This window comes from Tympanuchus pallidicinctus, unplaced genomic scaffold, assembly GCF_026119805.1.
Source record: "Tympanuchus pallidicinctus isolate F22 unplaced genomic scaffold, pur_lepc_1.0 scaffold1, whole genome shotgun sequence".
Lineage (NCBI taxonomy): Eukaryota > Metazoa > Chordata > Aves > Galliformes > Phasianidae > Tympanuchus > Tympanuchus pallidicinctus.
Genome location: NW_026294618.1, coordinates 83597125 through 83625028, shown reverse-complemented (window position 1 = coordinate 83625028; position 27904 = coordinate 83597125). Strand labels below are relative to the sequence as shown.

At 36.7% G+C, this 27904-nt stretch overlaps 1 protein-coding gene across 4 annotated transcripts in view; it reads right to left on the bottom strand.

Moving 5' to 3' along the window:
• The window catches only part of SRBD1 (S1 RNA binding domain 1), a 122698-nt gene that overhangs the window by 50052 nt on the left and 44742 nt on the right, over positions 1-27904 (bottom strand). For all 4 annotated transcript variants that reach the window (XM_052677162.1, XM_052677179.1, XM_052677154.1 and 1 more), the window contains 2 exons: positions 14552-14643; positions 1259-1341 (listed from right to left, as the gene is read on the bottom strand). In XM_052677162.1, the coding sequence (XP_052533122.1) occupies positions 1259-1341; positions 14552-14643 (175 nt within the window). The remainder of the gene's footprint in view (positions 1-1258; positions 1342-14551; positions 14644-27904) is intronic.

The window sequence follows — 27904 nt, the reverse complement described above, 5'->3', positions numbered from 1 at the left end:
ACTGCTACTTTAAAAATTAAAGCAAGCTATCTCCACAAGTGAAAAACAAAACAAGTATGCTTCAGACTGAATCTTTTTTTTGCCAGAAGACCACCCCAATTTTGGCTGCCACCATTAAAACCTACTTTTACTGAAATCTGGATACCTAAGTCAAAGAACACTTCAGTATTTCAACCTTTATATCTAACCTTCCTCATAAGCTGTGGTATATTTCATAGTGAAAGATTATGACATAAGCTAATTTTACTGCTAAGTTCCACAGTTAGCAAGGAACATGAGAACATAAAACGTAGTCTCTGGCAATATAAGTACAGCTTGCAAAAACAGCACTGAGTACTACTTTTACCAACCAAAATGTTGACCTCGGTTCCCTCTAAAAAAAAGCCAAATAGTACAATAATCCATGATACACATCTCTTCAAAACCTGTCACGTGACAGTAAATGATTCTAGTCTCTTAACTGTAGCCCACCCCATTAACACTCACACACCAATCCAAAAAAAAGTTAGAGTACTTTCCTTTTTGACTCCCATTTCAGTCTTTCAAATTTACTTACGTTCTCTACTCTCGAAAATAGAGATAAGCACATACTAAAGTTTCTGTTTTATTTTTGTTTTAAACTTCTCTGTTTGCTTGGAATAAAGTATGTGAATAAATGTTTCCCAGCATCGATGCTAATGTACTAGAAAATGACAATGTCCTATGTATCACTTCTGAACAATATTCCCTTGGTAAATATACTCTGAAGGTAGATGATACTTCCAAGAAATAACCTACGAAGATGTAGGAAAATAAATGAGTTGCCAAACTTTTTCCAGATCAACTTTAGTAAATGCAAAACTTCAAAACAAAAGTTTTTATTATAAACTTCAGAGAAATGTATCAAATAGCACAAATTAAGGGCTTCTAAATGAGGGATCAATATCCTATTGTATTTTACACAAAGAGCTAAAACCCCATTGCTGTAACAATGGGGAAAAAAGAAGGTTTTTACATATCAAATTACTTGTCTGATTTGATGTTTTTAATAGACTATAAATCTGGCTACAGCAGTTTCTGAGTCTCAATCACAATCGTTAAAACTAGAGATTAGAGAAGACGCATTCTTTGACTTTTTCAAAAGCATTTTATTACCACTTCACGAATTCTACAAATATCCCTTAAAGGAGACGTAACTAGTTGGCACTTGATTATAAAAAAGCATTTTGGTTTTGCCTTCTATCATGATGGATTACTTAAATGATATGTATTATCTTACCTGATACATTCCAACTCCTATGTGCTTGGGCTCAATTTTCACTAGCTCAGCTAGTGGGTCTTGTACGCGTCTAGCTATGGAAACTGAAAAATAGAATTAGAAAACAACAATTGTTTAAACAGAAAATCACAAGCATACAACAGTTTTTGCTATTTTTTCCGTGTTCTATGTATTTAATTTTTTTTTAATCTGGAAATTATCAATAATAAAATAAAATTATTTTCCACTGTTAGACACAGGAGATAAAGAGTGTGTTAATCAAACTTTTTTAATTGAATAATTCAAACAAAGACCTTAAGAAGATTTCATACTGTAAAACAACATCATATCCAATACTCAGGCCACAAAGTTAAGCAGAACTGTGTACAGTAAATTTCTCCCTTGTCTCAATACTAACATTTATAGACATTTAACAATTTAAATTACACTCTTTAATGTTAAATCAAAGATACGTAGCAACAAATATGCACTAAAAAAAATGAATGGAGTAGCCATCCAATATTTCTCAAATACTGTATTTTCTAAGTTAACCTGCACATTTAGAGTTGAAACTTTTTATATAATTCAACCACAAAATTCAGTATCGACTTCAGATAAAGTTCTCAGGTAGTTGACTCCTTTGCTATCTTTTAATCAAATGTGCATACCAAAACACATCAATATACAGATTGTCATTGCCATAACCAGGTAGGAAAAAATAAAGCTATTTCCACCATTATTGCCATGGAAGAGCACAGGGGAAAAATTTCTGTTTTTCTACATCCTAATACTTGAAACTAGCTTGAAATTTTCAAGTCTACTTTAATGATTACTACTTTACTTATCATAATCTTAGAGAAAATACCTATCTACAAATTTCAAACTTCAAATTCTCAACCTTTGTCCAACTCTGCTGATACTGAGCTACATTCATATTTACAACTGTGCTCCCTCCTACAAACACTGAAAGAGGTATGTTCCACTGTTCAGCATTACATTTATAAGCTTCCCCTCCCCCAATTCATTTTTATATCAAAGAAAACATTAACAAACAATACTAGAACCTGGAGTTACTCTTAATACTGAAAAACAAACAAAGAACACCCTAAGCAACTACCAAAAAAAGAAAAAAAAAAAAAAAAAAAAAAAAAAAAAAAAGCAGAAAATGAAGTGCACAAAGCAAACCTAGCCCAGAGATCTAAAAAATTTGATAAACTCAGAGCAAAACTAAGTTTCACTGGAGCGCAGCTTTTCTTAACTAAGTTTTCAAAGGCCAGGTCTTGTTGCCAAAACTGCTTTACCCTCCAGATGTACTTGTGTAAGAGTGAGAAAAATAGGACAGAAGATGACTGCACTGCTTTGAAAACTCTGTCCAGAAGGAACCCCGCACTTCAAGAGGAGATTTCTAAAATTTATTTTACCTCTGAATTCATTTTTAAGAAAATGAACAGTGGATCAGAGGGAGAACAGAAAAGAATCAGGAATAAAAATATATATGCAATTGGTAATTTGGCCAAAAATACCTACGCAATCATTAAAAAAAAAAAAAAAAAAGTGGAGATAATTTTATGTATTTATATACACATATATACATTAGCATACAATTAAATGACACACAATTATACACATATTGTTAAGTAAAATATTTCATACATATAAAGCTTTAGATAGCTTTCTACAGCTAGGTATAAAGTAAATATAAGAGATAGAGAAGCTTTACATAGAATTGTTTACATTCAACAGGATCTTTTGAGGTTGTTTTATCACACTTCTTGTTTTCACGCAAAGTAAGCTAGAGAAGATTGCCCAAGACTGTGTCAAGTTGGGTTTTGAGTGTCTCCATGGATGGAGGCTCTATAGTCTCCGGGCAGCTTTTGCCACTCTATACACTCACAAACATAGTAAATAAGTAGGGTTTTTTTGTTTTTTTTTTTTTTTTGTTTTGTTTTTTTGTTTTGTTTTGTTTTGTTTTGTTTTTTGTGTGTGTGTGTGTGTGTGTTCAGGTGGAATCTTCTGTTTCGATATGCCTGTCCTTTTGTCCTGTCAGTGGGAACTATTGAAAGTTTGCCTTGTTCTTCATTCCCTCACAGGTATTTCCACAAATCAGTGACATCCCTCCAAGCCTTCTCTTCTCTAGGATGAAGGGTCACAGCTCTCATCTGTTCCTTGTATGAAAAGTGCCTCAACCCTTTAATCAGCTTGGAGGCCCTAATTTAAATGACAGCTACCGCTACTGCAGATTGTTAAAGACTTGACAGCATTTTGTAAAAGAACTCGACTAAACTTTGATAGTTGAAGCCAAAACAGTATACCTAATGCTTATTAGTTATGCAAGCTCCTCGAACCATAACCACAAAACTTATCGTTTGAGTACAGCATTAGAGATTTCAGTTTTAAGGATTTGCACTGGTAAATGTACAGTTAGCACAAAGTTCAGTGCTCGGTCATGCAAGACTTTTTCATACCTTCTATTATCAATTTTAACATGCTGACAATGGCAGTTTGCTAGCTCAGCTCAGAGAGCACTATACTGGTGACATCTGATACATGTGCTTCTCCAAGAGAGAGGTTCTGCATTCAAAGGCTATCACATATGCCTTCTTGTCAAAAATCAGAAAAGGTCAACCAGTGCAAGTACACTGATTATAGCTCACACAAGTATAGCTTACTACAGAAATGCTTTCCTGTAAGTACTGCATTAATTACTTTGAAACACTAGAGGTACCTATCACCAGTCCCCTAACAAACAAAAATGGAGCACAACACCCTTGAAAGCAGTGTGGATCCAGAACATTCAAAAGATTTTTCCTAGCCAAATGCATGCACCAAACATTTTGTTTATCAAAAAGTTGTCATAAAATCAATATCCAAATAAGTTTTTACAGAATTTTTTTTTTTACTTCATACGAAAAACATTTCAAAAATTGCATTTTAGACAAGCTGAGTGCAAACATTTGTCACTGCCCGTATGTCCTTTCATTACATCTTTCAGGACATTTCCAAATATAAACTTCTCTAAAGAATCTTCAGATAAAAGGAAAATTTAGATACCACTTTTCTTAAGTTAGGTTGACAGTGTCATTGCATCCCAATGAAGTTTCCAGCAGAGATGTGGGTCTTGACCCAGACAAGCCCTTCAGCACAGATGCATGGCAGTATTCCCACCCAAACCAGAGAAACTCTTCACATGCATGAAGTCACGCATAGTTAAGTGCTTGCCTGGATGATACAGGAAATCATTACAATATTGAAGATTAGCAGTCAGTTGTATGGTTTAAAGGATGCAGTTACTACATGTGCCGGTGAGACGCTGACCTGCAGTTTCCACTGCACTATTTTATTCCAGAACATTTCAAATTCAAAAGGAAAAAAAGCAGAACAGGGAAAACAATAAGAGTACGCTATCCCTAGGAACCAATTCACTTCTACACTGAATTAAGATGAAAATCTGCTGTCCCCTGTATAGGCAAAGCCACCTTTTCTTACAGAAATAGAATGCTTCAATAGGCGTATTTTTTCAGGTGGCAATAAGGCTCCACTCTGTTTCATCCTTGATCTAGATTCCTGCAGTACAAGCACAGTCTTACTGAAATCATGAGGGGTCTGCAGATATGCAAGGTCTGCTCCCTACAGACCAGACTGCAAAAATCATAGGTAGTAAAACTTGATGGTCTTACATCACTACATTTTGAGCATTTTTCATACTGAAATACTACACTAATATTTATTACACTTCAATATTTATTAAAGACATTTTTGTATGTTTGAAATACATTTCAGGAATGGCTACAAATAATGAATTTTTAGAATAATGACAATGAATTAGGTGGTACATTCTTACTTCCACTATTAAGGTATGTTTCAATTTTGCTCCAAAAATTCAAAAATATCATGACTGCATGTAGGGCAAGAACAGAAAACAGGATTTCTCAAAGTAATCAGTGAACCAAACATGAGACATTTGAAATACAATTTGCAAAATATGATAAAATGGAGAAAGAAGTTATTCAATATTAAAGGGAATTAATATTGTGGATACATGGGCTTCTTGGAGAAAACCACAAAAACTGCATACCAGATAGACGCAAAGCTTCTTCAAGTTGTCAATTAAGAAAAAAACAGCATTGCAATATTTGGAATGACAGCAACATATTGTGCTGCCATGCAGTAAATTCATATAAAATTTTAAAGCTAGAGGGGACAAGATTGCCTAGGTGGTCCTCTGACTTCAATGCAGATGAACTTCACCTCCAAACAGAAAGAAAAAGAAGGTATCAGAAAGCATATTTAACAAAATCCTGCAATGTCATTAGGACCTTCTCTGTTGTTTTGGGAAAAAAAAAAAAAAAAAAAAAAAAAAAAAAAGGTAATTTAACTGTTTGGTGGTCTCAGTTCACACCATCCTTTGGTTATTTGACAAGACAAAATGATAGTTATGTCTTTTTGCCTGTCAGTGATGACAGTGTGGTGGGTGAAAAGTTTGCGTAAGAGCTACTTGCATGACTCATGTAAGTCCCAGACTCATCTTTACAGAAAAAACAGGACTATATTAAAATGTTTTGTTTACTGATAGCTAATGAGAAGATGTGCCCTCCTGAGCTTGCAAAAATACTTCATTATCTGGATACCCCTATCTAAAAACAGTAAGTCTCTCATCATCCCCAACTAAAAAAAAACTAAAATTAAGACTACACTGTCCTCACAAACACAATTACGTATTTAAACTTTGTTTTTACAATCAGCAATATCATTTTTCACAGAGATTAGAAAGCAGCGTTCGCTGTCAAATACTGATAAGACTTATAAATTGGGGTACCTGCTTCCCCTGAGTAGTGGAATAGATGTCAACTAACAATTATGGCCAAAGTTGTATGCGTACTCTTATAAAGGTTCAAGAGCAGCAAGAAAGCTTGTCAATTACATAACGAAATAGATTATAAATAATCTTAAGTATTGCACCTACTTTTGGGGCAGCATGCCAATTTTTGTGGTCCAGACAATCACATATTGTAGTAGTGCTATATGCAAGAGCCATGCCATGAAGCAAAAGCATAATGCCAGTGGACAGGGACTGAAAATGAACCAGGAATGACCATGGGTGGAAAGAGAAAAAAAACCTCAAATCTCTTTAGTTACAGTGGAATTCAAGTGCTTGCTATGACAAGCAGCAAAACAATTTTGGACACCAAGTCCCAAGTTTTATGGTGGCTTCTCTTTAACACCCATACATATAGGTTTTACATAAAGAATAAAGAAAAGAATGTGCCCCCAGCAGCAGCCATGATGATTTTTCTACCTCGAGTGGGAACACTCATGTATGTTTTGAAACAATGAAGATATGAAGGTAATGGGTCATGTTACATTATCATTATTTTTAATAAATAGATAGCAGCCACAAGCTACAACTTCAATTTTGTCATAAATGACATTTTTTTGTGTTATTATTATAATTCCTGTATTTTGTTCCGATTGAGACATGCAACTACAAGTGCTTCAAACTAAACAAATCCCCTTCCCATTCTTAACTTAACCTTTACACCTTAAAAGTCTGGGTGAAACAGAAAATGTCAATTAAATAAAAATAATGTATTAATGTAATCAAAGACTAACTCATAAATGCACATGTAATTACTGCCAATATATCATATGAGGGTAGATATGGAAACATTACCACTTATTTAAATCCTTTTATAAAGCTTATTATTGTGTTCAAGATCAATTACTCTCCATAAGTATCTGCAATAATGTTTACTCAGTGATCGATTGTTCGGGTTTCCTGAGTCCTGGAAGCTTTCTATCCTGTTGACCTGAATTTCACCCTCCTTGCAAAGGATACAGTGAAATGTACAGTAGTCTTTTCATTAAGCATTCTTTCTCAGTAGGTCAGGATTTGTGACACAGTTTTGAATCCTCATATATCTTCTTGGTGGGTTTAAAGTATGCAATTTATTTTAAGCAACTGCTCAACAGCTGCATTTCATCCAAAATTCTTCTGTGGCAAGTGAGCAGGTTTTTGTTTTAAAAAGGTTACATTTTAGTTTACTTTTAACTCCATAAAACTGATAATCTGTTATTTGCTTAAGATTAATGAAATAATGAACGACAATGTTCTATTTACTTACTACAAAAATCTTTAAAAGAGACTGCTCAAATACAAAAAGCAAGGAAGAATTAAGAGAATTAAGAGAAAACCCTCAGTAAGTGAGTATTGCAATGCAGATTTTTAAGTCACTATTTCCTTCTTAGAAACACCCCAAAAACCCACTTTTCTTTAGTATTAACGCTTTTTATATTTCAATCTATATCATGGGATAATAGTTTTGCTTTGTTTTGTATGTTTTCTCCGAATTCAATCTTAGGTGGGAGATATATAACCATTTAACTGAAGCATGATGTGATTGTTCTGCCCTAGAAATCAGTTAGTCTTGCAGGATGGTTTGAATTCAGAAAACTATTTCCCATCTGCTCAGCTTAAGAGGTAAAAACTGTCAGTACACTTTTCACATTCAGATCACTGGTCCTAATTTTAACTGCATCACCGTGGCACTGATTATTATGACTACAAAATGTGAAAACTAATTGAAGTTCCATACCTTACAAGAGTTATTTATTTATATCAGCAACGAAAATAAACATTTCTGAAGTGACCAAAATGTCCTTTTCTATGCCTATAGTTAAAAAAGAAAACAGCAGCAGTTTTTGTGAATTGTACTGCTGCACTAAAAGCAAAGCAAAAATCTTCTCCAATTAGAGAGCAGCCTTGTATTTGTCACTCCCCTGGCTCAATGCTTCAAAGGGGTAACAAGGCCTTTTAAGGAAAGTACATATAATACATGTACATAATACATATGCATAGATCTGCATGCACAGGGAGGGAAACAAACCATTTTCAAATCTAACACCAATGGCAAGTGCCTTTACCAGAGCCTGGACTAACGCTCTACTTGAGGAGATTGCTTTTAGGTAGGACTGGTGGCATATTTTCAGATTGATCGTAAGTGCAGCAAGTAATACTCTACATAGAAGACAAATAGAAGAAGACAAAGTCCATCAGCTGAACTCAGATCCAGATAAGCACATGAGAGGAAGGTGAATGTCACATCTTTCCACAAAATATGCAAAGATTACATATCAGTTGCAGACTTTAAAACCCATTCAGAGAATGGCACTCAGTTAATAGCTACATGCATAAACCTTTCTTAGCTTGGTGAAAATACTTATTCAATACAGTGAAATAGGAGAGTTTTCATCAAGCTCAGGATAACCACCCATTTTTTCATGGCAGGAGTCTAGAGGAATTGCAGAGGGTCTGGATTTCAGAAGACCAAACTCCTCCAACTCCATTGCTACGTTCTACTGCTTCAGAGGAAACAGTGCAGATTAGAAGGATGTTGATACAAATACACATATATCTCATGTATGCCATCAAGTATGCATAGATTGGAAACATGTTAGATTCCTGTCTAGAATAACAAGAATAACAAGACAGACAAACATCTCTGACAGCTGTGTAACAATTCATTCAGAACTAGCACTATATTACTACTGTTCCGCTTAACTCAAATCCATTTCCCTATTTCTCAAAAAGAACCCTGATGCTTGTACACGTGTTCATGAACAACTTTAAGAAGCCCCATCGTTCTCAGACAACCTGTATTTATGGACTGTTGCTTAAACAGTAGAATCCAGCTCCCACTTTCAGACCAGCTTCTGCTCACTTGTAAGAGCAGTCCTGGTGGAGAGAAGGAACAAGCCCTCCCTCCCTCCTGATGCTGTTCATCAACCATCCTGTTTCCAACCATTGCACCTTCTGACTTTCAACAGCACAATAAACTCATTTTTAAATGTAGAAAGAAGCTCATGTAATACAAAATGTAATTTCTTTCTCTTCACCTGGAATTGCATGCAATCCAACTAAACAGGTATGACTTTGTAGCAGAAGTAAAATGTTTTTAATGCACACAAAATTCAGAGCTTACTTTCCTTTCTTCTAACTCTTTCTGAAAACTTGCAGATCTTGCACCAATCATCTACAGAAAGCTGTAGAAGTAAGCTTCCACTCAGAAAGCAGCATGAACAGTTTAACCATAAGATTTCTGTCCAATAAAGTTTTTGAGAAATGACCTTCTCTCTTGGGTTGCCAAGGGCGAGTAGTGCTCTTTTAAGAAGATGAAGAAATTAGCTCAAGAAGACAACAAGGCACGATGTCCCACACATCTAATCATCAAACTGTTTTACTTTCCTTAAGATAAAGTCAAAAGAAATTATATTTTTTCTGATCTTTACCTTCTATCTGCTGGCCATGATGACAGCTCTGAACTGCATGTCTCTATCTTTAACAGCACCCAAGGGAATAAAACCCTGTAGGCGTGACAGTCTCAAAGTCCTAACAAGCCCCAAAAGCCTGTAAGGCTTTCTTTTGCAAAGAAAAGTGCAAGTGGTTTGCTGAACTTTGAATGTACAATAATCCAATGTATTCTGCCCTGTGGAGAGAAGACAAGCAGATGGGATTTGACAATGCTAAGGCAAGCTGTGCTGTGTGACCTTTTGCTCTCCTAGACTCTTTATCCTCAGAAATCATCCTTTAGAAACAACACAGTTTCTGTACGAGATCATACCTGTGCAAGCCGCATGACACACATTCTGGCCCTCTCACTACACCAAATCTTTTCAAAAAGTAATCTTATGCAGCACTTTACCTACTCTCATTATTTTTCTAACTGGGTGACGTGGCTGGGGGAAAATGAGCACTACACAATGTTACCTTACACTAAGTATGTAACTTTTGTTTCAGCAGCTGAGCAGAGAAGGGCAAATTAAAATCCAAATGCATTTGATCATATTCAATTATGGAAGTAAATGAGGCTTCACACAAGATCACTTCTGAGAAGAGTTAATACAAACACAATGTCTGAAAAGACATGCCCATTCCCACCTCATTCCATGTTTAAATAAGTCTAGTACTTATGCTTGTTATGCATGACTTTCATGAATCTGTGCAGTGAACATATTTTTTAATTTCCTTTTTAAAGAGTGAAAGAAGCTTGCTTGCTTGTTAGAACGGTCATATAAAAATGAAAGGTAATTCATCAATTTAATGAAATAATTCCTCACTTAATGTTATTGAGTGCGTATCTGATTGGGGATACACAATTACCTCATAGCAATTCTCCAACATCAGGTCAGATCTCAGCAGTTTTCTGTTTCTTAAGTGTTTTTAAGCCACTTCAAAAAGTGGCTTAAAAAAAAAGGTGAGTATTCCAATGGATCAACTGTCTTTTTACAGAGCAGAAAATAAAAATTCTGATTTGAATATATGCCAAACAATGGTGCATCACTTTGCACCAAGAACAATAACAAAACACTATTTAAGATACAGCCCAAGAAATTTTTCAGGTCTCTGGGAAGGACATAAATTCTGTCTTTCCGCACATCAACCCTTCAATGCTGAGAAGGGCCACATGTACATATATTTCCTGTACAACTTACACTGTCTCTCCCCATCCTCCCACTTGGTCTAGTGAACCTTATTCAACCAAAAATTCTGCAATAAAAAGGAATTACAGAAGTGGAAGAAAAAAAAAAGTATATTAAAAAGTCTGGTGGCATCTACACAATGACAGCCGCATGGATTCATTTCATTTCTTTTCCTAAGAAACCTAACTTTCTCAGCATTACAGATTCTGCACATCAAAATAAACCCCTGGGCAAAATTACACAGAAAAGGATGAAAGTAAAACAAAATACCAAGTTTTGGAAGATCCAAATTCCATCGCTCACAGGCTCACTGACACCAACCAAAACCAAGCTGATATTGACTGCCACAAAGCACATCTCAAAGTGGCATGGAGTTTAGCTTTTTTCTTTCACTCATGCAAATACAGTCTTCTGAACCAATGGTGATGGCATGAATAATGACTGATATATTTACACTGTCACACAAGTTCACTGAACGTGGTTCCTAGAGATACTTCAAAAGGAAACTAGCATTCAGCCTTCCAGTAAGAAAAACTCGAGCAAATCTCAACCAGAGAGCCCCTCAGTCTATTCTAAAGCTTCAGGGATGGAGAATACAAGGAAGCCTTTTACCCTCTTCACTCTCAAGTGGCAATTCGATTGCCAGTTCATCCAAAACTCATTGCACCCCAGTAGACAAGCTTTTAGACAAGCTACCTCCTCAACTGCTGCAGCTGAACTTCCTCAGCCTACCAAGTAGGAAATCTTTTTTACTTCTCTGTCCTACAAGCTCTTATCTCCTAATTCTGTAGGGCTGAAAAAAAATAGCTGTTGTGCTCATTAATCCTAGAATGACTATCAAATGGTCAAAAATACCTTCTCACACTACTAAAATAGAAATAACTAGATTTCATCAAGTTCTTTACTATGTACTTAGTTGAATCCCCCTCTACACAATTTTACAGGAAATGAACCTGAAGTACAGAAGCTTCTACGGTTTCATGAAATATTCACATTTAGTGCTATAAAGATTATAAGAGAACCTGGTTCAACATAAAGAATTAATGTCACAGCTCATAATGCCTAAGGCCAGAAAGAGGTACCCACCTGTGGATGACGTTTCTAAAACTGGACAAATCCTCTTCCATCGACTGCAACATGAATACAAGCTTTTTTGCTTATGAAGTGAGCTTTTTTTTTTTTTTAACCACAACAGTGGTAAAAAGCACTGTATGAATGACTATAAAGAATTTCCACTCTAGTTTAAGTATGTATAATTATTTTACCTTTCCTATTTATTTTAGGCACCCACTCATTCCACAGTCTTCAAAGGCAGCTCAAAGAGAATAAAAATAACCAGTAGAATTCTTGACTTAACTAATATATCCAATTAGCACTCCCAATAAATGCGTTTTCCCCCCTATACACTTAGCCAAGGAGTTACTAGGATAATAGATTTATTTATTCAAAAGTAGGATTTATGTGTTCTATTTCTATCTGTAAATATATGAAATAATATATGGAATTTATTACAGTTGCTAAACTGCAAATGTCAGATTTCACAAGATTTGAAAGTTCTAATATTGTATGTTTAATATTTTACATCCATGTACCTGGCAAACATAAGCCTACCTGTGTAACTAAAAAAAACCTTAAGTTTGCATTGAGAGAAATGTTAAAGTGGCAAACTGTGTTAAGATATCTCACATCAGTTGTACCTTTTATTTTAACTATAAATGTCACACTTCATCATGCAGCTGTCAGCTTCTTTTTGTGTATTAAATGCTATCATGTAAGCACAGAACTTGACATGATGTAACACAACAATTAAAATAAAAAACAAGTCAGCTTTGACACCATGTCACTTTTCCATTTGGTGCAAATTAAACAAAGGAAAAATCAAAAGCACAAAAGTTAAAGCTATTAAAAACATTTGCAAAGAAAGACAATGGCAGTTACTATTTCCCTCTAATGTTGTCACATTTTTCTGTTTAGCTAAAAAAAAAAAAAAAGTGTCTTCAACTTCAGTTCAGCTAATTACAAATTGACACCAAAAGACATCTAGAAAAATATCAGAAGTCTAAAACTTCCAGAAAGATTCTGCTGTAAAAAATACATTTCTCACTGTCATTTCCAAAAAAGCTGGCAGCCACTGATCTATGCAATTATTTTGTTTTCTTTCTACAGTATCCTATTTTAATTGATATCCATTCTGTGGTACTGCTGTGGCAGATTAAAAGAGTTGATTCTTTTCAAACTTTTCAAATGCAATAATGTTCAAGTTATGCCTGAAGCAACCTCATAGTAATAATGGAGAAATGATGAATTCTAGATAATTAATACTGAAATCAATCATGTATTACAAATTTGATTTTCATTTACTGTATTTTGTCACGCAACACAAAATAAAAGTGTCTGAACATTTCAGAAACTAACTTCAGTAAAAAAGGAAAACTGCCTATATTTGGAAAAGTAAACTGTTAATAAGTAGACTTTCCCCTTCGGAGTGTTCCTCCGTACATTTATATCAACTCAAATAACAACAGAAAAAACTTCAGCCCACAGGAAAGTTAGTGGCATCTGTCACAAACATATAAATGTCACATGCCTAATGTTTGCTCAGGTCATACCATGACACAAGCAAAATCTCTTTGGCCCAGGGACAAAACGATGAGAGTGGAACCAGTTTGCAAGCGGGAAGGAATGAGTCAAGCAGAAAAAGGCTTGAGGTCTGTCTTGGGAAGGGAATGGTTGATGCAGAGGTTCAAAACAAAATCCTTGCAAAAGCTTTCTCTTAAAACATTGAATTAACACAAATTCCCTTTTCCTTTTGTGGAAATGGGAGTAAAGAGGAACATGGGAAATCCTGGAAAGGTTTACCCTCAGATACCACATAACTTCAGAGCTGTTTTCTGATGACCAATTTTGATGCATTCCTAACAACTTCCTGGCCAAAAGCTTACTAAAAAAGATTAAGAACATCATCATTTGGAGATTTATCTAAGAGCTCTACTGCAATTTTAACTGTGCTTTACTGGATTGAGTATGATAGCAAATTGTAGGAAAAGCAAAAAATGAATAAAAACAAGCACAAGAAGACACATGAGCAAAAATATACAAGTGAAGTAATACAAAATAACCATAGACCTGTCCTTACAGATGTTTCCCAATCAACAAACTCCACAATTAGTTCAGACAGCAGTGAATTTGCCAGGAATTTCATCTCTGAAGACCATTCCTTAAGAAAACTCTGAAAACGGTAACATTGACACTTGCATATTTCTAAGAAATTACACTGCATTACCTGAGTAATATTCATGCTGAATGGTATAAAAAATAAGAACTAAATAGTATTTCTGGAGTACTACATTCCATTGCATGAAGTCCTGGAAAGTAGTCACAACAAATGCAAAGAAAGAGACATGATCATCCTTCAAGATGACAAAATCTTAAAATAATCTGTTCTCTACTCTCAAGTTTTTCTAGGCCATAAAATGTTTAATTATCACAGATACTTGTTTACCTACAAGGAAAAAGAGAGAACTTGCTCGTGTGGGCACGAACATGTGAAAGTTTACACAATACATCAGCCATATTTAATCCCTCAAAACTCTCCTTTACCATTTTGGTATGGGACTGTATCCAATGGAGCCTTCACACTGCAGGCCTTGCTAGACAATGACGTCACTGATTTGAACACCTAGGATCTGAGATGTGAAGTGATCTAAGAACTTAAGTTCAAAAAGAAAGCAGACTTCTTTTTTTTTTTTTTTTTAATATACTTAGACTGTTATTAAACATTATATTATAAGCAGTACAGTCTGAGAATGGAGCTTCACGCTGAAAAATGCACAATACCTGCACTTCTTAAGTTAGGGTCGAGGTCTGGCATTTCCTTGGATGCTTCTGGACTCACGCTGTAGATAGATGCTCCTGCTTCACTGACAATGCTGCAAAATAAAATGGTGAACAATCAAACAACAACTGAGAACAACGCACCTGAAAGACCTACTGTTTACCTAATTTAACATGTTCATTTTTTTTAAAAGCCTCACAGCTTTAACAGTTTTTCAATGAAACGAATACCTATAAAATTAAGAAATACCTATTAATTAAGAAAACATCTCTAAGCCAAAACACCCATCCCTAGCCCACAACATTCGGTATTTTTCAGTTTTGTATTATAAATATCAATCTCTGTAACACTTTCATAACATAAAAAAATGCGTAACCAGAAGTCAGCAGACAAACAGGCTTCCAGACACAAAACAAGCAAACAAAAACCTACCTGATAATTTCATTAAAAACACCTAGGATGGGAAGTTTAATATCTGTTCATGGACTGTGTGAATTAAAGTCATGTGCGTGCACACCTTGTCTAATGCTAACTGCCTGACATGCTCAGGACAAAGCCTCACCTCTGCACAGACCGAGCTGCTGAACTGCAGTTTGCTCCTCAGTGAGCATTTAATTCTGTCTTCTCCACGCTTTTAATGTCATCCCAAAAGAAAACTGCAGACGGAATGTCTTTTGCTACTAACTGTAGCAATCTCAGCTACGGTTTGTGTATCTGCAGCACACCTCAAGCTCATTCTGGAATGATAAACTCAGCGATTCAAATCGCAGTATGCAATTAAAAAACCCTGGACTGCTCAGTTTCACTCAAGAGAAAACTGCACTCAAATATTCGCAGTCTAAGTTTATTTGCAGCAGGGAAATTTTGACACCACTGAATAAACAGTATATTTCTTCACAAAACTTCAACAGAACTCGAATTTCAGGTTAATAATTAAAACATGGTACAACATCTACACCGAAAGAGTTACTATTAGTTTCAGAACTGCTTTTACTTTTATTATTTCACCCATTATAATAACTTTATCATTGCTGTAAGAAGGGAAACCTCAACCCTTAAGCAGCTGACCTTTCAATAAATTCAGAACTTTGCTTTATAGAGTTTTTCTTTAAACGAGGCTATAAATTTTTCTTTAAAGAACTTTTAGTACATCAAATGTAGGAATAAAAAAACTGAAATTTAGAAACGCCCTCCTTTAGAAAAAGCTGGAGAATAGTAGGGAGATAAGACACACCCTTTCGATGTTACAAGCATGTTAAGCTTTAAATAATATAAAATGCAAAGATAAAAATGATATACATTTCTTATGGTTGCTGCATACTGTAATGCTGTATTGTTTGCTACTCAATCTAGGCTGGATTTTTTTGCTGACACACTGACTTTGTAGTTACTGGAATCTCAAAAACTATTCAATATGACAAACAGATTGGATCATTCAAAAACACAGAGAATAAAATCCCATGCTCTTCGGCATTCCTGTAATTTCAGAACCTCTTGAACAACTGGTTTAACAGAGCAAAAAACTGCCTGGACCCGATGGGCAGCAGTCTGGACACAGCAAATGGAACCAAGACTCAGAAGATTCAGCATTGGGAGCATAACTACAATATAAATGGCCTATGTCCTCCAACAGAAAGAACTGACAGCCACCAGCAAAACTAGTTGCAGAACACAGTCTGAGATCACAAAAACACGACTGCTGAAAAATGAAGATGTTGACAGAAGCCATAAACTGATCTTCCTGAGAAACTGGTAGTTTAAAGAACAACGCAACAGAATGTATTTCTTAACCTGTTCACACATTATAAAGGCAGCATCTGGCGAGTTCTCCCTTTCTTCGTAAAAGAGAAATTGCTTCCAAAAACCCCCACACATTAGCACATACTTCCAACAGCTTTAACTAACCTCTATTCAATCTTTTTATTCCAACAGGTCCAAAAGTTAACCTCTTGAGCAACTTCTAAATGTAGCGTCTTTTCTACTGGTACTGCCTTCCAATAAAAATTGCTATTCACATTCATTATTTTCCATGCTATTTTTAAATTACTATTAGCTAAGCAATGCTGTACTATAAACTGTATTACTGCACAGAACACTGCCTGATAGCCCTCAGTACTTTGTCTGTTAACAATAAAAAAAAAAAACAACACAAAAGATTTGGATGGGGACTTCAGGACACTTAACATTTTATTGATTCTCATTAATGCTGCATAGACAATGTTCAGAAATGAGGAATGTGGTAATACTCAGATTCTGCAGTAGTAAAAGGAAATCACTGTGCCAAATTTTGAAGTAGGTAGAACTAGAGCTCCTTACTACAATAAGTAAATAAGATTCAGTTCAGGATGAGAGAGAAAAAACAGTCGAAAAGAGCAGATTTCCTTTTCTCACGTGCAAGAAAACTTATTCACAGGGCAAAGGGGTGGGGGGAAAGCCAAGAAAAGAAAAGAAACATATCTCAAGCAGGAAAACAACATACAAAAAACACTTTCAGAAGACGCATACACAGGATATTTGACAGCCACTGTGAGATGGCTTTGTATATGCACACGACTATTCCACAAACTATTTGGTGGAGCAGACTTGAAACAGGAGGGGGAACAGACCCGCACTGCTGCCCAAGGACAGTTAAATCCAGATGTTAAATACATTGAAGTCGTTACCCACAGTAAATGCACAGGGCCACAAATGCTAAAGAAACCATTCTCTGGGTCAAGCAACCGTAGCAAAGCAAGATCCTACGGACATATTAGCGGCTGTTGAGAGGTTTTACTCACTGTTTTTAGCTACAGCGAGGTGGTTGCTAATGTGACACTGGCACACACAGCGCTCGAGCATGGAGCTTCGCCACAGTACAGGATTACAAGCAAAACAGGTTTGGGGATTCGCGTTAGCAGTTTTCCTGGATTTTGTTCTTTTGACTGGGTGAGAGTGCCACTTTGGTGCGGAAATAATCTGGGGGACTGTTTTTATTCTTCTTTATTTAACAATTCAGTGCTATCTAGGACAATTTTACAGTAATTTAATGTTGTAAAATGCTCTGCTTTCAAAGAACGTGTTTTTTTTTTTAATGTCAGAGCACTTTAAACCAAAACCAAAACTGCTCAAATTAGTGGGCCACATAAATTTATGGTGCTCCACGCAGTTCTTTACACACCAACTACTTTTTTTTTTTTTTTTTTCTTTTCTTTTTTAAAGGATGCAATTTAACAAGAGCCAGAAGTACTCAGGACCCCAGTAAGAGTTGTTAAAAATGGCACCTAAAATCTGTAGGTAAACATGTATTCAAAAATAAACATATATCTATATTTTTTTCTCCAAATCTTCGAGCCAAATAATCTAATGAAAAATTATTTCCCCTTTCCAAGGAAAATTAAAACATAAATGAGCCTAATTTCTGTACATTCCTTAGAAGGACAATTCTCATACTGAGTAAAATGACAGCAGTTAAAACAGTATTAACAAAAGTTTTGCTACTGAAAGTCATTGTGTGGTAGAAGAATAAGCAAGTCATCATAACAGGCTATACTCATTACACACCGATAAGCAAGTTTCATGTAGTGCTCTCTTTATTAAAAAAAAAAAAAGAAAAAAGATGGTCTCTTCCACCTATAATGCAATTCATTATTATTATTTTTAATAAGAAGAGTCCGAAACAAAGCTGCTATACAATATTTCAATTTAGCCATGGTAAAGTAGTTTTGTTAAATAGATAATAAATGTTTGTACATCGTGCTGGTCTCATTTATGCTCTATTTCAGACATTTCATGTGTCACTAATGCAACATAAAGTGTGTTCCATTAGCACCACCTGGTGGTCCCTCAGCTTTATGCCAGAAATCACACCACACAAGCTGTATTCAAATGCTTTAAGTATGTCTAAGATACTAGGACAAATAATCTTCTCACTGAGCCTAAATAAGCATTACGTAGTTGATATGAAGAATCGTTCAAATTGTGCACATTTCTAATCTCTTAATTTTTTTTTTTTTTCCAGGAAAACTAAAAGATCAAGTAACTAAAAAATGCCAAGATATTAAATACCTACAAAAATGCATAATAATAAAGAATACATTTAACAAATATATTAAAAGTTAAATCTTGCAACTTCATGTACATGTGTATAACAGTACTTTTTAAATATTTTTAAAGAAACTTGGGAGTTTTTCGGTAAGTTTTTAATGAAAGCCTTTTGAAAACTGTAAAAATCTAAGGTGCATTTAAGGAAAGACATACACAAACCCTTACACATACACACATCCCAGTCCAGAGGTTTCTTGAGTTAAAGACATATACAGTTCCTGACATTTTCATTAACATTACCAGTATTTTGGACTGCTGTATTAAATTGAAGTCAATTTCTCACAATCAAATGCAATGCCAGATTAATAACAAACATAAAAGTAACTTTAAACAATTTTCCACAATCTCCAAAATCCTGATTTACAACTAAAAGCCTTTAAAATAACATTTCGAGAAATGGACACATCACAAAGAATTGACCAGTGTTACTATTTGGAAGAATGTTGTGGTCAACCTAAAAGCAAAGGGCACACTGACCTCAAAACGGGTGCAAGTTTTCTACTTTGATTATAATAAGATTATCTGCACCAAAATACAACTGCCCTCACAATCAAAGTTTAATTATGACTGTGGTTAACTAACCTAACAAAACTTTAAACAAATTACCTAAGAAATCTATTCTTCATAAACCTGTGTCGACAAAACCAAAGGCTCTGCTTGAGGAAGGAAGAAATAAAAGATTATTGCGTGACTTCTTCAAATAACTGATAAGAATTATACGGGCGAGGAAGAAATCCAATGATGAAAGGTCTGCTAGAAAAGAATACTACCTTACATTTATATGGAAGTCCACCATGCAATAATCAGTCATAGAATCACAGAATGGTCTGGGTTGAAAAGGACCAGAATGATCATCCAGTTTCAACCCCCCTGCTACGCGCAGGGTCACCAACTACTAGATCAGTCTGAGCAGAGATCCAGCCTGGCCTTGAATGCCTCTAGGCATGAAGTATTGCAGTCTCAGAAGAGCTTACAGGGACTGCCAATCAATCAGCTCTGGAGAGAGGAATGACAAGGTTTAAAGAAGAGGTCCCACTAAGGAGCTCCGTAGGGCACAAGCTGCCCTCACACAGCCCACATGTTTATGAGTGATACAGATCCCACATTTTTGCTCAGTCACGTTCTGTAATTCCCCACAGAAAATATTAGTTGAAACTGCTCACAGTCTTCCAAATTAAAAAAAAAAAAAAAAAGTCTATATATGTTTCTATCCAAAATGAAAGAACTTGCTCAGTCTTCTGCCAAGTTTACCAGAAACTGCAGCATGCAAAGAAGAAAGCAATCTCTTGACTTGACTCAACCTACTTCTTGGAATAAAAATTATACTGTTTCAAATCAAGATAGTCATGCAGCAAATTCAAATACAGGACAACAGTATGACTTTCAGTCACTAACCCTACTTTTCCAAAAGCTTTCTAAACTATGGCAGGGGCAATAATCAGCTGATAGACCAGCTTCTGAAGTGCCAGAATTTCAAGGCAGCCATCACCACATCAAAGTTAACATAACCAATTTTTCTTCTCTTAATACATGGTATTACACGTATTACCTGACCTGCACCAGGCAGGTCAATTGCATTCTTAGTAGACAGCTCAGATTTTTAGAACCTATTGAACAGAACAATAGAGAAGTTAAAAGGAATACCAGAAATCAAAGCCAGTTTAACTATGCAGTCTGGTTGAAGAGCAACAGTCAGATCATAAAGAACAGGTGAAATGTGTGACCAATACTGGAAAGATGGAATTATATTCAAAAATGCAGTTACTGAAATCATTATTTTCAAGTACTACCTACTTTCTTGTAAGCTGGAAAATATTAGGACTATCAAGTGCCATTTTACACTCTTTGGAGTGGAGAAGAGGACAGCAAGTTGATTTTATATATTCTGCATGTACTCAAAGACAAAAGGCTATTTCAAAAAAAAAACAATGACTACGCTGAGACATACCATGCGACTGCCTTGCCTCTTCATGAGCACAAAGCAGGTTTCAACAACATGAGGGAAGCAAATGTGGCACAGGATTTAAAAGCTTCTTCTTTAAAATAGTAATTACTTTGGAATATGTAGTCCCACTCTGTTAGCTTTCTGACTTAGATGAACACAGAGAAACTGTCCTACATGAAACACTTCATTGACTAGAAGAGTTCAAAATGTTCTCATTCTAATCTTTATCTACCATCATTCCTGTCTGTCCCCAAAATCCACTGGTGAGAAATATCTTGAGTTAAAACAGTGGAACAATTGCTATACTTTACCCGTGCAATAAAATAGGTTGTAGAACCCCTGCAAGATGTAACAATGAGTTATCATGCTTTAATATTTTCCATATTAGCTGTTCCGTAAGCCCCTAAATCAAACAGAAACTACTTAGCGTACTAAACTAATAAAACTAACTGTATAGTTATGGCCTGAAACCCTTTATTCATTTGTCTACAAACCATGCCCTCTGCACATCTCTGTGAAGGGAAGAATGATCAGATATCTGTCTTCATCTTGTCTGAAAACGATGACATTTTTCAGTAAGAAAAGGGTCCAAATGGCAGGTGTCAAAGAGCTTTAGCTTCACACGTGCTGCTAGGAGGCAGAAAAAACAACAGCAGCGTGTGGCCATGTCAGAGCTGTACAGAAGCTGCCGTACAAGTGCATATCTGAAAAGAGCAAACCTCATAGCCTGTTAAATCAATCTAGTGCCAGATGCTGTTATCAGAACAAAACTGGTGCTACGGATTCATCCCCAGAAGAAATACATGTCCCATGCCCACAGTGAAAAGTGAGCGACCTAGCGTGGCACATCCTGAGACTGAAAGTGACAGCTACCTGCGACTGCCCCCACCGTTTTTATTGACAGTTTCAGAAAACAGGTTCTGTCATTGCTCATAAAACAGCTGGAGCGGAAGCATCCTTCTGCTCCTGCAGAGAACTTTAAAATCCGAACTACATGTTCAAAATCTACTTCCAAGTTAATCATCCAACTAAAAAGCAGTTGGGTCATTTACTTTTCCTTTAGACACTGTAGTACAAGAGACAGAATCAACTACAGCTCCTTTCCCTGTTGCAGCAATGCTATGGAAAGGAATCACTGCAATGTAGGTATTATAGAATGCTGCACTACCTTAATGTAAGACAAGTTGAATTTAAAAAAAGCACCTTTCATGTGATTACAGTATGACAGCATTTAAGTCAATCTAGAATCAGTAACAGTAAATACTTTTACATCTTTTACAAATCTTTCCTTTTTATAGCCAATTAACATCAATATGAGAACAAAGGAAAGACAATAGAAAAGGTTTCAGTATTGGTAGGGGAAATGAAACTCCAATTAAAGAAACAAAACAGACGTGAGAAGTGGTTGTTCCTTATGAATACACCCAAAAATTTTAAGACCACTCCTGCCAAAGCTCAGTCAGTTTTAAACAACAGAATTATCCCAATGTCCCCAGCAAAACAAACATTGAGGATTTTACCTAACTTCATTTTACCCTTAGGGGTTGAAGTGGGAGCAAGGGAGTCAAAAACACAACTGATACATGTAAGTATGGCTTCAAAAAGAAGAGAAACACTAGCGATGCAAAATGCTCACGTTAGATACGTTCACAAACTTTTAAAACAATACGGCCTAGATGCGTTCCCAAAAAGAAGATTACACTGCTCCCCACAAAGCGTAGCAAAATCATCCCAAACCAAAGAGCACAGCAAGCCTTTTCAACCCTTACCCCTATCAGGTCCTGCAAGCCCAGCTGGGCCAGAGCCTGCAGCAGCCCAGAGGGAGCTTGAGGCACTGCTAAGGAGCCCACTGGCAGCACTGCCCTGCCAGCAGCCCCGGATTGGCTCAGCCGAGCGGAAAGCCCTGCAGCAGACCGTGGGGAAAGCTGGTGGGTCACACAGCCTGTCTGCAGCAGAGCAGGATCCTGCAGATGTAGGAGCCAGGCTGGCTGCTCTGAGAAACAGCAAACGGTGCAAATCCTGGATTGCATCAGTTATCCATTCACGCAGCATTATAAATATCACAGAGAACTGCAGTCTAAAGGAACAAGTAAAAGGCTGAATTATTTAATTTAAAAAGTGATTTCTGCCAATAACGAAATAACTATAAACTTGGTACTATTTGTATTTCGTGATGTCATCAAGTTTTCTAATTGGAAAAATTGATGTCTACCTGATTTCTAAGATGTTTCTCTGCTGCATGTATGCACTGTCCTATGCACAGCATTGTTCTAGTATGGGACACCAGTCATTCAAGATACGGATGAAGGAAGATCACAGAATCACAGAATGGCCAGGGTTGGAAGGGATCTCAAGGATCATGAATCTCCAACCCCCCTGCCACATGCAGGGCCACCAACCTCCACATTCAATACTAGACCAGGGCCTCATCTAGTCTGGGCCTGAACACCTCCAGGGATGGGGCATCCACAACCTCTCTGGGCAGCCTGTTCCAGCACCTCACCACTCTGTAAAGAATTTCCCCTGACATCCAACCTAAATCTTCCCTCCCTCAACTTAAAACCATTTCCCCTTGTCCTGCAGTTATCAACCCTTTCAAAGAGTTGATTCCCTTCCTGTTTGTAGGCTCCCTTCAGGTGCTGCTTCTTTGCCTGAGACTTTAAAGAGAACACTGATTTAGTCCTATACAAAGTGTATCAAGAACTGTTACATACTATCTATTGAAATTATCTAGGAAGGCTACAATGAAACATGCTACTCAGTTGCTACATTTTTATCTGGAAAATGGGCAACAGGGAGGCAAGAGTTGAGACAAAAGTCCTGTTAGCCAGATAGATGCTGAAACTTCAGGTGATGTTAACTCTCACAGAGACTCTGTCCTTAGAGAGGAGACAAGACCACAACATATGGGAAAAAATGTCTCTTGGAGGGCTGTACCACTAGCAACTCCCATTCTCTTCATCACTCACTTAAACTCCTTTGGAGGAAGCCCAGTATGTGTTCTAGTGCAACCAGTAGCCAGATTCACACAATTTTGACCTGTATCTTTGGCCTGCTTCCTTTTCCTCATGACATCTCTGATCTTGTATGTCTCCTTAGCAAGTTACCCTCTCCCAGGTGCACACTGACTATGGGAAGCTGTATGGTTCGCTATGTCTGCGCCCCCCCTGCAAAGGCTGTGCAATACCATACAGACTGCTGAGAGGTAACCGCTCTTCTCACACTGCTCCCCTCCCCAAACCTATTAAGAACTAGGCTGTATCTGACAACACTATTTTAAATATTTCCAAATTACAGACAGTCCCCAGCACAGCACACTGAGCTCTGAGGTACCAAGATTTCCCACAAACTTGGAATAAATTAAGAATGATTGCTGGCAAGAAAGCATCTTTGATGTATTGTATCATAAAGAAAAAGTGTAACTATTACTATATAACTTCTCTGGCATTGATTTTTTTTCTTACTTTTCTTCTATTTGGAATTCACCTAGAAAACTGTCTGCTCCAGCTCACAGCAGATATGGCCAGATATGTTTATTCTCTAACTCAACACTCTTGAGACAAATGTTACATAGAGTAAATGGTGCTTTAAGAAGACCTTGTTAAAATTATATACTGCTGCCTCAAAAGTAATTTCTGCAAACTTAATCATCACAATGTTCTTCCAATGTTTGAAGTCCCCATTTTTCTTTCTTTCTTTCTTTTTTAATGCAGGAAAAACATTGGCTTTTACACTTTTATTTTATGAAAATTCAAAGCTGACATTGATAAAAAAAAGTGTTCCACTTTGTCCATCAACTGAATAATTTTCTTTACTGGAAGAAAGACTGTAAAGTAAGGTGCTATTTTAGTACTTCCAGCAAAATCTACTATTACACACCTGTAAAGGAATAACAGCATTATAATAAAGAAAATATCACAGCAGATAAGAAAGAAAGTCAAGAGAAACTCACACACACAAAAAAGGGGTTACTCTGATTCTTCAGAAAGTATCTTTCCTCATGTAAAATTCAGAAAAACTAGCATATTCTGATAGTTAAAAAAATATACAATTTGCCTGTAATCAGAAAAAGCTTCTTAGCATTCTTTTTTTTTTTTAATAGCTCACTTTCTTTCAAAAGCAAGATGTTCTGTTTAAAATTAATCTTTCCTTACAGTCACTTTCCTCAGCCATAGATTTAAAGACAACGACAACCTAATTGTCTATACAGCATCCTGAGTAGATCTGATGCTTTGTTTGTTAAACTATACATTTTTCTCCTTCGGGGCCTCTAGGGTTCTTTCATGTCTTCTCTAGTGCTCCTCATTGTCATGGGTTTAAATATTGTTATTTCACTGATAAAATATGCAACCACTGGGCACCTACAGTAAGTGATGTGAATCTGAATCAAGTGTGTCTCCAGAAGAAAGTGAGCTCCTGTTGTCCACTGCTTAATCATTTAAAACAGTAATACCTTCTCATTTTTCTTTACAAAGCCTCACATATCAGTGGAAAAACAAAACAAGAACCCCCAGACACCCACAATTGTGAAACAAATTCTGAATAAGCATGCAATTCATGAAAACATAAATTCCTTTAATAAGAATCAAACCAAAGAAAAAAAGCTGACTCAATTAAAAAAAAAAAAAACAAACCAAACAAATCAGTAAAAAAAAAAGTTCAGTTAGGCAGTGCTACACTTGTTCCCACCCACTCCCACTCACACTTCTTTTTTTTTTTTTTTCCCCCCCTTTTAAAGAGGGAATAATTTGTTCCCTCAGGTTGTGACAGATCCACACTGGAGACTTTCCATGAGCAGTATCACTAGAACTGGCATAAACATATGCTCAAAGACCACTTCATTTAAAACACATTTTTCATCCACTACAAACACTTTAAAAAAACTTCCTCTTCTACACTGAAATTCCTTATGCTTCATTTCTAACTAATTACTTTTAAACTGGAAAAAAAGTCAAGTAAATTTTTTTTTTTTCCTATTTAGTTATCCAAATACGAAAGCATAGGATAAGACAGATTTCTTACTACTGAAGAGCTGGTCTTATATCTGAATCATAAGAACACAACATAATTATTTGATATCCTATTTTTTACATCACCATTTGCAAAGTGCTCTTCTACTCATAGATATATCCCACAGTATCCAGGTAGTCAATCACCTGCAATTCTAGCAGTAAAAATCTGTTTAAAACAGTGTAGAGTTACGTTAATACATTAACGTGACTCTATTATGAGTCCAAGTATAAATATTTTGTTGAAAGAAATCTTGGAACTACATCTTTTTAATCACATTAATCCTTCTTGAAGCCCATTTTTTAAGAGGAAAAAAATTTCTTAGAAACGCACAAGGACTTGTAGGTGACAATTACACAACTCTAAACAAATGCACTGATGAAAATCAAATCTTTTTCAAATACAACTAGGTTGTTTTCTCTAACAGAAAAGTCCACATCAGAAAGCTCATAATCAGAAAGGTTGGAAAGGATCTACAAGATCATCTAGTCCAACCATCCTCCCATTAATTGCTACCAAAAGCTACTAAACCATATCTCATATCTCCTCACCCAGATGCCTCTTGAACATTACCAGGTACAGTGACTCCATCACCTCCCTGGGCAGCCCATTCCAGCGCCTGACCACTCTCTGAGAGAAATAGTTTTTCTTATGTCTAATCTAAACCTCCCCTGGTACAGCTTGCGGCCATTTCCTTGGGTCCTGTCTGTTGCCTGGGAGAAGAGTAAGAAGGAGAAGGAGAATCACACACATCACTTCAAAATGAGAGCAAATTGTTTCAAAACTTTCCTCCCCATTTCATATCTGGAGAGCACGTGGCAAAGCCAGACTGCAACTTCATGGGAGGGTCTTTGGGAAAGCATTCTGTTGGAAGAGAACATGATCTGAACCCACTCCTAGGAACACCAGCAGAATTTCAGGTATTATGTCACGTAGGCCATGCACACGGAATCTGAGTGCAGTGGCTCAGTCATTGGAGTCTCATGTCTGGATCCATCAAGATAAACAAGCAATGAAGAAACAGGGCCTTGCAGTGATTCTTTAGATTTCAGAAAAGCTGGCTTAGCCTGACAAACAAATGGAGCCTTAGAAAGTAAACAGCACTGCACTGGAAAAATTTGAGCTTCCTCAGATGCCATAAACAAGAAACAAAACCTATAATTCTTTGGGAATTGTTCAGAAATGAATAGAAATATTTGTACTTCTGATCCTTGCAGTAAAAAGCCCACTTAATATTGAGTATAAAGACTCTTGTAGATAATAACTAACTATCTGTTATTTAAAAACAACAATAGCATGGATATCATGGGTGCAGAAGAAGAGAATACAATGTCACAACAGTAATTGTCCAGATGAGAACAAGAGTTCATGTGAGACTCAATGGCAGTGCACAGCCAGAGGCTGCAGCGGGCAACTCCTGCAGGGGGTTACAGAGAAAATATGCCAGCATGGAACGCACAGCACCCTGCAACGCAGCCAATCATCCCATGCCCTCAGGCACTCGCTCATTCTGCTGGCTAGCGTGGCGGGTGGAAGAGCCAAGCCTCCTCCTTGGCCTGCCCCTGAAACACAGGCCAGGAGATCGCTGCCTCAGCAGCCGTCAGCCAAGAGGGCACGAGGCTGCCACCACTCAAAAGCACTGTCACGTGCCATGATCCATGCTGGGTCATGCCAAGGCTTTTTCTAGCAAGGCTGTTTCAAGACTGGGAGCACTTCCTACACCCACTGCAGAGATGGTGTAAAAAGCTCCTCCTCCACCACTAGTGCCAGATGGAAAAGCACAAGGCAACAAACATCAAGCATCTACCCCCAGAGGAAGGATATGCTGCCAAGTCTGAGCACAAATACAAGTTCAACTAATTCAGCTTTTAATTCTGTTAAAATGCAGATTTTAATATTAAGGGTCCAATTACCACCTGCCTTCAATTTATTTCTCCCCCCTAAAAACTGAGAACAACGTAATTGTAAATACCACTAATCTCAAATGCCTCTGAAATACATATTTGGAAATCTGTTTCCAAAGTTCCTAAAGGCAGATGTGTTCAGCATTCTGTTCAAGCTGAAACATTCTCCTGCACAATACAAACAGAAGTTTGAAGTTACAAACACCTCACACCAGAGGGGGCCGGATTTGGGTTTCATCAGACCCAGAGAACCAGAACCAGCATTTCACAAGCACCAAGTCAGGATTTCCCCTGAAAGTCAGAAGGGCTTGCAACAGGAACCAGCACCACAGTGATTTATGCAGTTTAATTACATCAACTGTGGTGTAGTAAAGGAGAAACTGCAAAATGACATTTTGTCACAAAATCCAGTC